Consider the following 13,814-nt stretch of genomic DNA (forward strand, 5'->3'; position numbering starts at 1 on the left):
CGGTCAGGCTGATATAACCGTACACTAAAAATTAAAAACGAAAGAGCTAAACTTAATACTTTCTTCATTTCTGGCTGCATCCTAAGGCCAAAAAAAATTCAATAAAATGGTTATATAAATTTTATTTAATATAACACAAGCACAGTTCAATATATTCAAAAGAAAATTACAATATCTAAAAATTTACAAATAAATATTTGAAATAAAATTTACAAGCGAAGACAGTAATACAAAGTACATACATATAGGTACTCATATTCCCACATAATTATTAAAATATGTTTTAACAATATATTTATAGTACGCAATTGAACAGCTATATCTTTTATATATAAATTTCCTTGCCTATTAGAACTTCTAATGTTAATAACTATCAAATCATTGTCTCAAAATGGCAATGGTATAACAAAAAATTATGGTCAAACAAAATATATGTTATAAAAGATGTTTTAAACTATCTTCTAATTGAAATAAAATATGCCAATAACAAATTTATTGTAATTTATATATTTAATCAATAAATAAATACCTTTTATCTTCTTAGGGCCGGTTTCATCAACAACAAATAAATCAATGAATAGTTATACGTCGAATAAAATTTATTAGTCGATTATATTTTTATTGTGTTTCAATACAATTTTAACAACTTAAAGTTATACTGACGAATTTTCTTTGTTATAGATATTTAAAACGAGATTGACTTGTCAATTTATTCAAAGAGTAAATACTTATTTGATAAATAAATAAATCAAATGTTATTTGACGTAAGTGAAACGTAGATGTGTCAGTTTATTGGTTGAATAACTTTATTCGTCGAGTAACTACTATTTTTGTCGTTGGTGAAACCGGCCATTAGTCGTTAATGTATAGGGCTTTTCATTCACAGTCATTTGTTTCGAGCTTCTGCCATATGTTGTATAATCTGTGTATAATATTAATATACACGGATTATACGACATATGACAGAAGCTCAAAACAAATGCAATCGATGAAAAGCCCTATTACAATATCATGATATCACATCATGAGTTGATTAATTTCTCTCATATCATCCTCTCACAAACTGCACACTTCTGACAGCGAACCACCAAGAGTTGTGAGAATGTCCTCTATCTCTTTTAATTAAAACCAACGAATATAGACGCATATAGAAGCATTTTTTAAATGGGAGAAATGGTCACGGTTAGTATACTTCAAAATATTCCTGTAGATGACGACTACATAAACTTTATCATTTTATTTGCAGATTCCTACACATGTAAATTAAAAATTTGAATCACAATATTGTTTATAGTTCTAAACAGATTCAGTTATTAAAAAGTATAAAAAGTTAAAATAATATTTTCTTTTTTTATCATCTTTTTTTCTACAAAAAAAAATATGATGCAAGATATGGTGTTGATCTCCAACTCTATAAAATGCAAAAATTTAAGGCTAAGCATTCCCGGCCCCACTATTTCATATTTTAGAAGCAATAGTAGTTTATGGACGAGGGACGGTGCCGTGGTGAAGGGGATATCATGAACGCCCCTAGTATTGAGAGAAGAGAAATAAAAAAAAGAATGTGTGTGTACTTTGTACGCACGTAAGAAGTTATTCTTCTATTATATAATTTTAACGAAGTAAATATACTTAACAGGTTATTTGTATTCTATTTAAATATTAAACTAACTTTCTTATCTACCACTTTCAAAAAATTTTTATTAAAACAACCAAAAATAAAAAAAAATGAATCGTCCAGGATTGGAACCCGGGACCTTTCGATCTCTGACCGAACGCTCAACAACTAGACCACCTGTAATTGACGCGTAAGTTTCGGATATAATTACACAACACGGTGACAAATAGATTTAGTGGTATCGTGATAAAAATGTTATACCTACATATTTTATTATCTTACTACAGAAGAAGAGAAATTCAAAGAAACAAAAATTATAATAAATAATACATTTACTAAAATCACTAATATATTAAATTTTATTCTTTTAATGACTTATTTGCGCTGATACAGATAATATCTTGAAATAGAAACGAACTACATACTGTCCGTGTGCGCATGCGCGCAGATTTATGAAAAATTTTACTTTCAATCGCGCCTAAAGAAGAATAACTTCAAAAAGTAAAATGTTCCCTCACAGCATATACCAAAAAATTGAATTGAAGCGTGCTTCTATATGCGTATATATTCGTTGCTAAAACCTTCCCTGCATGTACGTTTCACAAGATCATCCCTTCAAATAACGTGTCCATGTCCATATTGCCAGATGGTTTAGAACAGTGATGGGCAAAGTACGGCCCGCGAAAGTATTTAACCCGGCCCGCTGAGGGTCCATTGACATGGATATTATACATATAACTTTAACACAATATGTATTTTTTCTATAATTCTGGCCCTCTTATAAAATTTCTTTAACTTTGTGGCTCCTCATTAAAAAATTTTGCCCACCACTGGTTTAGAAGATCTTGCGAAAATATGTTTAATGTAAGATCTCCAATATGCTTTGTTCTTCTCTTCAGTCTTATTAAATATACTATTTATTGAAACAGTTTTTACTACATGTATGTATATAACGGTTCACTGGAATGAAGTATTGTTAACCCTAACAAAATTTAAAAAAAAATAACAATAATTTAATTACTTTAACCCCCCAAAACATCTTTTATAACATATGAAACAATAACAACAAATTCAAATAACATGTAAAATATACAAAATTAAACTATTAATAAATTAAAAGTTAAATATGATCATAACCTAACATTTGCACCTACTGGCTTACAATTGTAGACGTTTATTCATAAAATAATTTAAGTGCGCTGTAAGTTAGTTATTTTCTTCGTTCAATTTTGCCAAATCTAAATTATAAGGTTTTCGCATCTATACGCAGTTTTCAGATTAAATAGTTTTTTGGTGCCTTTTCAGCTAACAATTTAGTGATTTGTGTACTATTCGCGATTGAAAATGAATATAGAGGGCAGGTCGAACGCAGTAAAATGACCGAAATAAATGTTATAAACAAACATTCAATGAGGAACAGAACAATACCGATTTTATTTAAAAAATTTAATGTACCCATACTGCTGAAATTTACTAAAAATTTTTTAATATAAACCAAATTCCATTCAAATCAACAGCTTTCTGGTTTGTTTATACCTACCACTTTTAGTAGTTTAAATTTATTCCACCAGAGGTCAGATACTTTGTTTTCATTGCGAATACAACAAATCCGAGTTGAGCCCCCGAAGGTCAAATAGGTGACCCGCAAAACAGCAATAATGGTAAAAGTTATAATAGTAAAAAATTTCTATTACTTAGTTACTTTAACTTACTTATAGTAAAACTACTTCATATAAAAGTGATCCCAAAAATGTATTTACCTTTTTGTTTCTAAAAAGAAGAAAATAACTAACGTTTTTATGATGTGTACAAATTAAATAAACGTAATTTAGCACATTTTCGTTGTTCAAACTGCAATTAACAGATGAAAACTCTGCCATGCAGTTTAAAGTGAATATTTTTGATAAAAAATCAGATTTGTTTTCACTATCGTTGGCGATTAAAATATAAAACATGATAACCACTCGAAAGTTACAAATAAAGACAAACACAACGATTAGAATTAATTATCGTTTGATTTTGATTAATTTTTTAGGGACTATCGACTTTTACAGTTAATCAGTTACAAATTTACAGAAAACCAGCTGACTATTCCTGAAAACTTATCGGAAACTATATTGACCATCATAAAAATTCATTAAAAACCGCCAAAAACTTATCCGGGAGTGGATGTTCCTTCGGTGTATAATCCTTCAATATAAAGAAACAACTGTAGATGACGGAAGAAATAATAGGACATAAAGAAGGTAAGATGGTAAGGGTAGAGACCAACATGTCGGAGGAGGTAGCCACAAGAAAAGGTGTACGACAGGGATGTAAGTATATTATTCCCACTTCTCTTTAATGTACTCAGGAAATATCTTAGTAGAGGCTCTTAGAAGTAATAACACAGAAATCAGAATCAACGACAAAACAATTAATAATTTAAAATATGCCGATAATACAGTCAATCTTGCCGTTCGTGCCAAATATGTCTTGCCGTTTCCGTGTTTATTTCAAAACCGCGCTGCCGTGAAATGTTCGGGGAGGAGTAGCTCAAGCAGTAGGATGTCTGACTTCCATGCAGGTAGGCCGGGGTTCGAATCCCAGCGCCGGCGAGAACATCTAGACATTTTTAAAATGTCTATACGCCCCAGGTCGACACAGCCTGAATAAAATGAGAACCTTGGATAAAACCAGTGGTAATAGTAGGCGATTGAAGCGTAGCACTGGCCTGTTACCTTCCTTGTATACCGTATGCCCTAGATATAGTAGACTACCCTGCTATAATTCCAAAGCCGCGTTAGCGGTATAAAACGGGAGATTATTATTTTAATCTGTTGGGCCATATTTGGATAGTCTTCTTATTTCTTCATTTAATTTGCGATTGCTGATCTTAACGTTGAGCATTCTCCGTTCCATAATTCTCTGTGTCACTTGAAGTTTTGTGGACTATGCTGTTATTAAAAGCCCATGATTTAGTTTCATAGAAATTGAACTAAAAGATGAAGGCAGATACAAATATATATTCAGAATCCCTATAGAGAGAGAAAATTAGAAAAATAGTAATGACTGAAGAACCAATGTGGTTCTGCGAGAACCAAGAGAATCAGGGTGTATAGAAAGAGAATCAGAGAAAATGGTGAGAAAAACGCTCACGCAGCAGTCATGCGCGGCCGAACAACCCGCATATCGGAAGTAGAAGTAAAATGTATGGCATATAATTTACATTATTTAAACGTTTATTCGGATTCGTTTATTTAAACGGATTCGACCACCACAGAAAGAACCCAGTACCTTCTGCTCTATCACATATTATACTGGCAAGATAACAACAAAAATAGCCAGATACATAAAAAAGAAAGGAATAACACCAGCTTTCAGAACTAACAACAACTTAAGCATTAAGCATATTGTATTAAGAACAATAAGAGCCGAAAGAGAAAGCAACTACAGAGTGGTGTTTACAAACTAACTTGTGGTGACTGTCCGAAAACTTACATCGGTCAAACTGGCAGAACCTTTGACAAACGGATAGCAGAACACAAAAGGGCTTTCAACAATAGAAAAACAGACACTTCTACATACGCACTTCACCTTCTCGATCATAATAATTCTGTTAATGAAGAGTTTCAAATCCTGCATATTCAAAATAAAGGCCTTAAGCTATCTTTATTAGAATCTATGGAAATTAATAAATTGAAAAATACAGATATAATTCTGAATGACCAACTCGAGACAAACAGCTCCCCACTCCTCAACCTGTTCAGTTAAAGACTTTAAAAAGGCAAACACATAGTAAACTAAATCACTTGAGAAAGGCACTCTGCCGAAACAGCTGTAGTCACATAGTTATCATAAATTTTGTGGAAGTATAGAAAACAAACGTTTTCAGTGTTTTATTGTTGGATTAAACGTTTATGTTTGTCAAATGTTACTTTCGATTTGTTAAAAAAACATTTAAAAGACATTCACATTGTAAATTAGTTTCTTGCACTTTCTAATTCAATAAAATAAATAATAATGAAAAGTGTTAAAAACTAATATGTAGCTAAATGCACCATCGAAGCAGTTCTAAAATTGCTAATAAAAAGATTCAGCACATTTCCTAGACTGATCTATACCATCGTTTCATAGAAAATACAATAAAAGAAAATGCAAAAAACTAAAATACTATCACATGTTACTTAATTAGAAAACTAATCCAGCTTTCCTTTCTGAGTGTTGAACTTGGACTTAACTGGATGATACTTGCCAAACTATTAGGTGACTCAGATCACCAGATCGGATCGGATTGTCTCCAGCCTGTGCTTCTTCCGACACACCTATCTCGGTGTTACTTATCATGCTCTCTTCCATTTCATCACCTGTTAAAAAAGTAATCAAATAGAGCATATAAAAAATGATTTCCAATGTATTTCTATCCAACAGCATTACTAGACCAGGGCATTTAGAATAAAACACCAGAATAAATCGATTTTTAAATACAGCACCTATCGACTTACATTGTGTTCGGGATGGCTTCAGCAAAAAAGGCTACCATTGAAAAATTTAAAAATATAATTCCATTTACAGCGCATAAAATGCACCCAAAAGTACATAAACATGTCACACTCAGTATATTAAGGCGGGCCATTCACGATCTGATTTGTAGTACCTCTAGTGGTACGACTTTCCTAGTTGGATCTAAAATCAGACCATGAATGGGCCGGTTGGTGTAGTGGTACTACTAGTAATACCACTAGTGGTACGACTAGTGGTCTTACTAAGAAAGTTGGAGCGTGAATGCTGATGTTGGATGTTGGATTAAAAATTTCCACTACACTGCGAGTCATAAGTTAAGGATATAGAAAATGTATGCTCATTTTCATAGTTGATTTTTTCGTGAACGGATTAAAGGATTTCGCTATTTTTTTTTATTATCTTAGATATTTCTTTAGTATTAACACAGTTGTGCAAAGATTTAATTAAACTTCTTTTTTTGTAATTATACCGGGTGAAAGAACAGTAATGTTTTTCTTATGTTAAGTTTGAAACACCCTGTAGGGAGAACGAGGTACAAATCTGTGTATAGATCGGAATCGTATTGTGGTCTTATGTTTTGTGAACATTTTGTTTTTTAAATCTCCCTGATATCTTTAGCATTCTAAAGATAAAGAGAATAACAAAGAAAATAAGTGGTTTTACTCCAACATGTATTTTAACTGAAACAAACTAAATTAACACTAAAAAATAACAGTTAACAAAACTTTAAAAACAGAAAGGCACATAACGTAAACAGTTCTTATCGACACCTATAAGAGGTATTTGTCGATCAGGTAAGCGGTATGCACAGCACAACATAAGAGAGACGAGATTGTTTAATGGAAGCTCTATGATGTTTTGGGGTGGAATTTCCCTGAAAGTAATACGGATTCGGTGTCTACCTGGAGGCTCTTTAAATATCGAGAGGTACATTACACATATTCTTTTTCTTTGAACACTCTTTTTCTTTCACACTAGGAAAATAGGAAATGATTTCGTCTTAGTGGTATGATAAGACATGACCTCCTCACGTATCGCAGTCGTCAGTTAAAACACATATTAAACAGTAAAACCGTCTAGTTTCTTTGTTATTAAAGATATCAGAAAAATTTAAAAAATAAATGGTTCTCAAAAGATGAGACTACAACATAGTATCGATCCATAACCACCATTTTACCTTTTCCTCCCTAAAGGGTGTCTCAAACTTTTGTTTCTGTTAAAACACAAGTTAAAATACAAAACCGTCTATTTTCTTTGTTTCTAAAGATATTAGGCACATTAAAAAAATTCACCAAACATAAGACTATAATACGATTCCGATGCATACTCATTATTGTACCTCGTCCTCCCTACAATGTGTTTCAAACTTAACAAAAGAAAAACATTTCTTTCCTCCACCCGGTATAAAAAGAAGTTTGAGTAAATCTTTGCACAACTGTGTTAATACTAAAGAAATATCTAAAATAGTAAAAAAAATTAGCGGGATCCATAATCCTTTCATGAAAAAATCAACTATGAAAGTGAGCATACATTTTCTATATCCCTAACTTATCCCTCGCAGTATATTACGTATGGGATGTCTACAAGTTTCTTTACGCAAACATTCCTAGTTTGCAAATATTTAATAGAAAATAGACTTTCACAAAAATTACCCTTATTAAAATACACAATTCTTCATTATCTACTTTTTGTTGGGACCAATCATTTTCTTTTCTGTAAATAAAGACCAGTTTCTTATTAATCTGAAACTATTTTCTTTTGGCATCTAATGCAAATTTACTATTTGAATTGGGAATAAGCCACGATATTAGTTATACATGAAATTTATTTGATGTTTCGACTTCCACTTCGGAACATTTTGATAACGATTTCAGAAGTAGAAGTCGAAACGTCAAATAAATTTAATTTCTAACTAACATTGTGATTTATTCCCAATTAAAATGGTGAATTTGCTACGAGACCGCACTGTAACTAGGATTTCCTCCGTGTATACAATTTGCTTACATCAGCTCCAAACAAAATCTCAATTGGTACATCGCTGAGCAAAGATCCCTAGGTTCGCAAATAAATAATAGAAAATAACTTTTATCTACTCTATGTCATATTATGTGTAAGTTTTTAGTTTGTGAAAACTGTCATTATACATAGCAGTGCGTGAAGTGTTTAAAGTGTGCGTGAAGTAACAGTGTATTTTAAATGGGACTTACTTTTTCGCACTGTTTTTAACACACTTTCATATAATCAAATATCCTTAACTTTGGCTTTGTCATGGTGATGACATAATGAGCAATAAATTACGACAAAAGTTTTGACAGTTTTGTGGTTTGAAAGAAGTTAGAATTTTTAAATATCAAAGTTCTAAAAGTTGTAGAATAGAAATGAATTCCAGTGACGAAGAGTTACAGTTTTTTTATTTGTTTATGGTAGAGTAGATAAAATATTGTAAGCATACTTCACGAACTGTTTCATAAATAACTATTAATGGCACAAAAATTGCTACTATTAGAAATACACGATACACCCACACACAGCAAAGTAAATCCCAGCTCCAGTTTAGAACAAATTTTTATTTCTTTCTAAAATAGAATATAACTACCCTACATCTTAAAAAGTCGTAAAAATTAATTAGTTCATAAATATCAGGCCTAGACAAATGCTAGAGAAACGAAACTTATGGCATGCTTAATTATGAAACCTCAACTCATGTACCCAATTTTTAAAAACACAAATCCCCCGAATTATATTTTGCATAGATTTTACTCGATACATTTTTTGGCTGAGCTGTGTATACCATCGTGAAAACAGGTGACTGAAAGGTAAGAATGAAGTTGGAGGCTAGTAAGATAAAATGTTGGGGCGTGAATGGTGCCGAATATCCAACTAGTAATACCACTAGTAGTACCACTAGAGGTACCACAAATCAGATCGTGAATGGCCCGCTTTAAGGGCTAGATTTGGGGTCACTGAATATGAATACGCCATTAGAACCAACCCTCGCAGCACATGGTGCCCAAGATTACTGATAAGGCAAAGCATCTGGAGTTCAAAAGTGTTTTCGATACTAAATTGATGTTAATAGATTACTCGGAGGCAACACCAATACGCCATCCGAACCGAACCCCGGAGCACCTGGTGCCTAGAGTCACTCTAAGGCACGTATCTTCTGAAGTTTCGAGAGTTTCCGGCACCAAATTGATGCAAACAGATTACTCGAGGGATTTTAGGGTCTCTGAACACAAATACCCCATACGAACCGACCCCCGCTGGGACGTGCATATCAGTCGTATGACGTATTTATGTTCAGCGACCCTAAAAACCCCCTCTAATCTGTTAGCATCAATTCTGTGGCGAAAACTCTCGAAACTCCAAAAGATGACATGCCTCAGCAGTGGTCCTGTGCATCAGGTGCTCCGGGAGTCGGTTTTGATTCCTTATTCATATTCAACCACCCCACAAACCCCCGAATAACAAAATCTAGCTCTTAATATACTGATTTTGACATGTTTATGTATTTTTTTATGCATTTTATGCACTGTAAATGCAATTATTATGCATTTCCACAAATTTTTCTATAGTAGACTTTCTTCCTGGCGTCATCTCGAACAGAGTGCAAAACGTTGCAAGTCATTAGGTGCTGTATTTAAAAAATGATTTATTTTTTTCTAATGTCCTGATCTACACAGAGCACAGAAGATATCCAGAAATATAACGCATCGAATAAAAAACTGCTACATGTATAAATGAGATCAGATATCCGAAGATATGTTGCACTGTACATTACCAATAATAAAACTTATACTGTTGATTACCAAAAAATAAACACTGTGCAACGACTGCAGACGGCAGTTAAAGTTGTTACCATGGCAGACGTCATTACTTTGCACTATTAATTTGTATAATTATTAGCAACTGACGTTCTGCCGGACAGAAATTGCAGTCAGATGTCGGAATCAGTTTCGTACAAATTAATAGTGCAAAGTAGTGACGTCTGTCACGGCGAGTCGTTGTCGGAATCGTACCTTTTTAGAAGGACTGCTAAAATGCATGAAATATATTTCATTCTAAAGTTTACTAGCAACAAACAACAGATAAACAAACAACACAGTATATTTACGGGACTAATTACATAAGGAAAACTCTACACTGTATTATAGAAGGAAGTTTTTCGTATTACGTGTATAATATTCTAAAAAAATAGTTAATTTACACTTTGGTGGCCCTTTTTGAGTACAAAATATATAAGCTGTCATAAAACAAACAATAACTACACGCAACTACAATATAGGCAATAAAACTTTAAGCAAAAGTGTTGAATAATTCAACTATTTAATTATTTTTATAAATATATACTCAATAATATAATCTGTGATTACCTCTATTATAATTAAGAAGCTGAGCAGAAAGCTTTAGCAGAAATAAAAATATATCGTCACATCATAGTTTATATTGATAAAAAACTTTTGATGTTTAACAAAAATCATGAGATGAACGATTTAGCTTGTAAGACGCCTTACTTATTTTGGTCTTGTTAAATCACGTTCATATAATATAACCTGCGCATCTTTTTGAAGTATTCTATTTAAAAATATATACTACATATTGGATCGGAAATGTTGCGATCGGAAATAATGCCAAAAGTAACAATTTCAGAGGTAACTACAGCATTGGAAAACATGAAGAGAAATAAAGCTGCAGGAGAAGATAGGATTACCACAGATATGATATTAGAAGGAGGCAAGGAACTCATTGCAATTGTAACTAAGCTTATAGACAGTTGTTTACACCAGGGCAAAGTCCCTAAGAGCTGGAACAACTCTAAAGTAATCTTATTACACAAGAAAGGTGATAATGGAAAGATGGAAAACTACAGGCCCATCAGTCTACTGTCACACCTATTTAAAATACTCACCCAAGTCATAACTACCCGACTAACAAGGAAATTAGATGAATACCGACCATATGAACAGACACGTTTTAGAAAAGGCTATTCAACTTCCGATCACCTGTTAACCAAAAAAATATTAATAGATAGAAAAATGTAACGAATACAAGTTTCCAGTTTTTATAGCATTTGTAGACTACGAAAAAGCTTTCGACACTAGAACACACGGCCGTAATAAACGCAATGCAAAATTGTAGAATAGACAGCAGATATATCAACTTAATAAAAGAAACTATGAACCAAGCTACAGCTACATACTACCTGAATGAAAATGAATACACGAACCCTGTACCATTAAACAGGGGAGTCAAACAGGGAGACACTCTATCACCCAAACTGTTTACCTTAGTTTTGGAGGACGTGTTTAAATTGGAAATATAAGGGAATAAACATCAATGGCCGCTACCTCAGTAATCTACGATTTGCGGATGACATAATCCTGATAGATACTGACCTACAAGAACTGCAAACCATGCTTTCAGAACTACACAAAGAATCTTCTAAAATAGGACTGAAAATGAATTTAAACAAAACAAAAGTCATGCACTTCGAAGAAACCGTGACAATAATAAACGACAAAGTTATAGAAAAAGTTGAAGAATATATTATATGTACTTAGGACAAAAAATAATACTAAATAGGGAAATTCAAACGGAAGAAATAAAAAGAAGAAGAAAGTTAGCATGGGCAGCATTCGGCAAACTGAACTATATACTCAGAAATCAGCAAATTCAACTACATCTTAGATCTAAAATTTTTGATGCATGCATTATTCCGATATTAACTTATGGGGCAAAAACATGGACAATCACAAAAAAGAATATGAACATACTCAGAGTCACTCAAGACGCGATGGAAAGAGCAATGCTTGGCATATCACTTAAGGACAGGTAAACAAACACATGGATAAGACAGAAAACCAAAGTCACCGATGTGGTACAAAAATCATTAAAATTGAAATGGGAATACGCTGGACATGTAGCTAGGAGCGATCTAAACAAATGGCACAGAACAATTCTAACCTGGAGACCATACGAACACAAAAGACCCAGAGGCAGACCTCCTATGAGATGGACAGATGATCTGAAACGAACTGCCGGGAAAAATTGGCTACAAGTAGCGTACAACAAAAAACAATGGAAAGGAAGACTTGACGAGGCTTATGTTCAAATGTGGACGTGAATGGCTAGACGAAGAAGAAACTACATTTTATGAGAATAAACTACAATTTTATTTAAAATACATTACATTTGTCGTTTCAATTTTCACTTCGGAAATCGTTCTCAAAATACAAATGATTAGAAAAAGATAAATAGAAAAAAGATAAATAGAAAGGAAAATTAAAACTTACAATATGTTGGACAACCGGTTTCAAGCACTACAATTTTCTGCACATCGTCAGATCACCAGTAAGATTTCTTAACAGCTAACCGTGCAAGAGATGTGGTCGGTGGTAAATAAGCGTGTCGGACTTGACAGGGCTAAGAAAGTGTTTTTTTGGGAAAAAGTTTTCCGCATATCGATCTTTGGAAAGCTCTTCTGATATGTGATATAAATTCTGCGATATTTTATATCTAAAGGTTTATTTATTTAAGCGAAACTGTATAGACTTATTTATGTTGTATTATCATCATATATTAATAAAACTATTGTTGAAGACTCACATCAAAATAAATGTAGACACTATACGTTGTAAAAAAATAAAAATGAACTCTTCTCCTCGAGAGCTTTCCAACCATTGATGCGCGGAAAAGCTTTTCCACAAAAAAAAACAACACAACAATTTATTATCTATTAAGTAACCGGGGACCTGATGATGAGCGGAAGGTGATAGTTCTCGTAACCAGTTACGAAGTACTTAGAATAAACAGAAAGTTTCTTTTGAATGAGATATTTGAAATTAAAAATCACACTAAATTTTTTCTTAGTTTTTCACCCCTGTAACTTAATAAAATAAACATTATAGAAGTTTTCAGAGACTTTCTACCCTCGGTAATAATGTAATCTTCCGTTTTGCATTTAAATTTTTCAAAAATACTTATTAGTTTTCTCAGGATTCGAAAAAAAATCAATGCATTAATTCCTGGTAAAGACATTACGAATTTGTATTATCGTTGGAATTAATATGTACATTGCAACTAGAGATAATATTGAAATTTGTTTTTTGTTAGGCTATGTAGTTCCCTAATAATCCTCGTAAAAACTGAGGGTGTTAAACCCAAAGTGGTGTAAGTCATATTTTTGAAATGATGTAAGTCTTGCTTTATATATAATCTTGATATATAGACCTCTTGTCATCAGGAAAAGTGGTGTAAGCATTTACAGTAATACAGTAGAAATTTACACCACTTTTCCTTTTAAGAGGTCTATATACATATCAAGATTATAAAGTAAAACATTATTTCAAAAATATAGACTTACACCACTTTGGGTTTACCCTCAACTGTTAACAAGTCAGTAGCATGACATGCATCTTATGGGATGAAATTTTTAGTTTTAGTTAGTGAAATAAAAATATATACAAACGATGAGTATTTTTTCAATTTATTTGCAATCTATGTGGGCATAACACGTTACAAAACATATGGGGTGTGAGTGTCAGTGAAAATACAGACTGGTTTTGTTAAACAAGCTCAACTGTTAAGCTCGGATTCCCCAGCACATTCTTACGAACAGCGATGATGTTTTCGGTGGATCTTGCATTTAATCGACGTGCGCGCATTGGTTGACGGTTTACTGACCCAGTGGACT

At 32.8% G+C, this 13,814-nt stretch overlaps 1 protein-coding gene across 3 annotated transcripts in view; it reads right to left on the minus strand.

Annotated features, from left to right (window-relative positions):
* Positions 1–624: 624 nt before the first annotated feature.
* The window catches only part of LOC114344394 (JNK-interacting protein 3), a 123,841-nt gene continuing 110,651 nt past the window's right edge, over positions 625–13,814 (minus strand). For all 3 annotated transcript variants that reach the window (XM_028295242.2, XM_028295226.2, XM_028295233.2), the window contains one exon: positions 625–5,964. In XM_028295242.2, coding sequence (XP_028151043.2) covers positions 5,961–5,964 — 4 coding nt within the window. In that variant the 3' untranslated portion in view covers positions 625–5,960. The remainder of the gene's footprint in view (positions 5,965–13,814) is intronic.

The sequence above is a fragment of the Diabrotica virgifera genome, chromosome 7 (assembly GCF_917563875.1).
Source record: "Diabrotica virgifera virgifera chromosome 7, PGI_DIABVI_V3a".
In the NCBI taxonomy this organism is placed as follows: Eukaryota; Metazoa; Arthropoda; class Insecta; order Coleoptera; family Chrysomelidae; genus Diabrotica; species Diabrotica virgifera.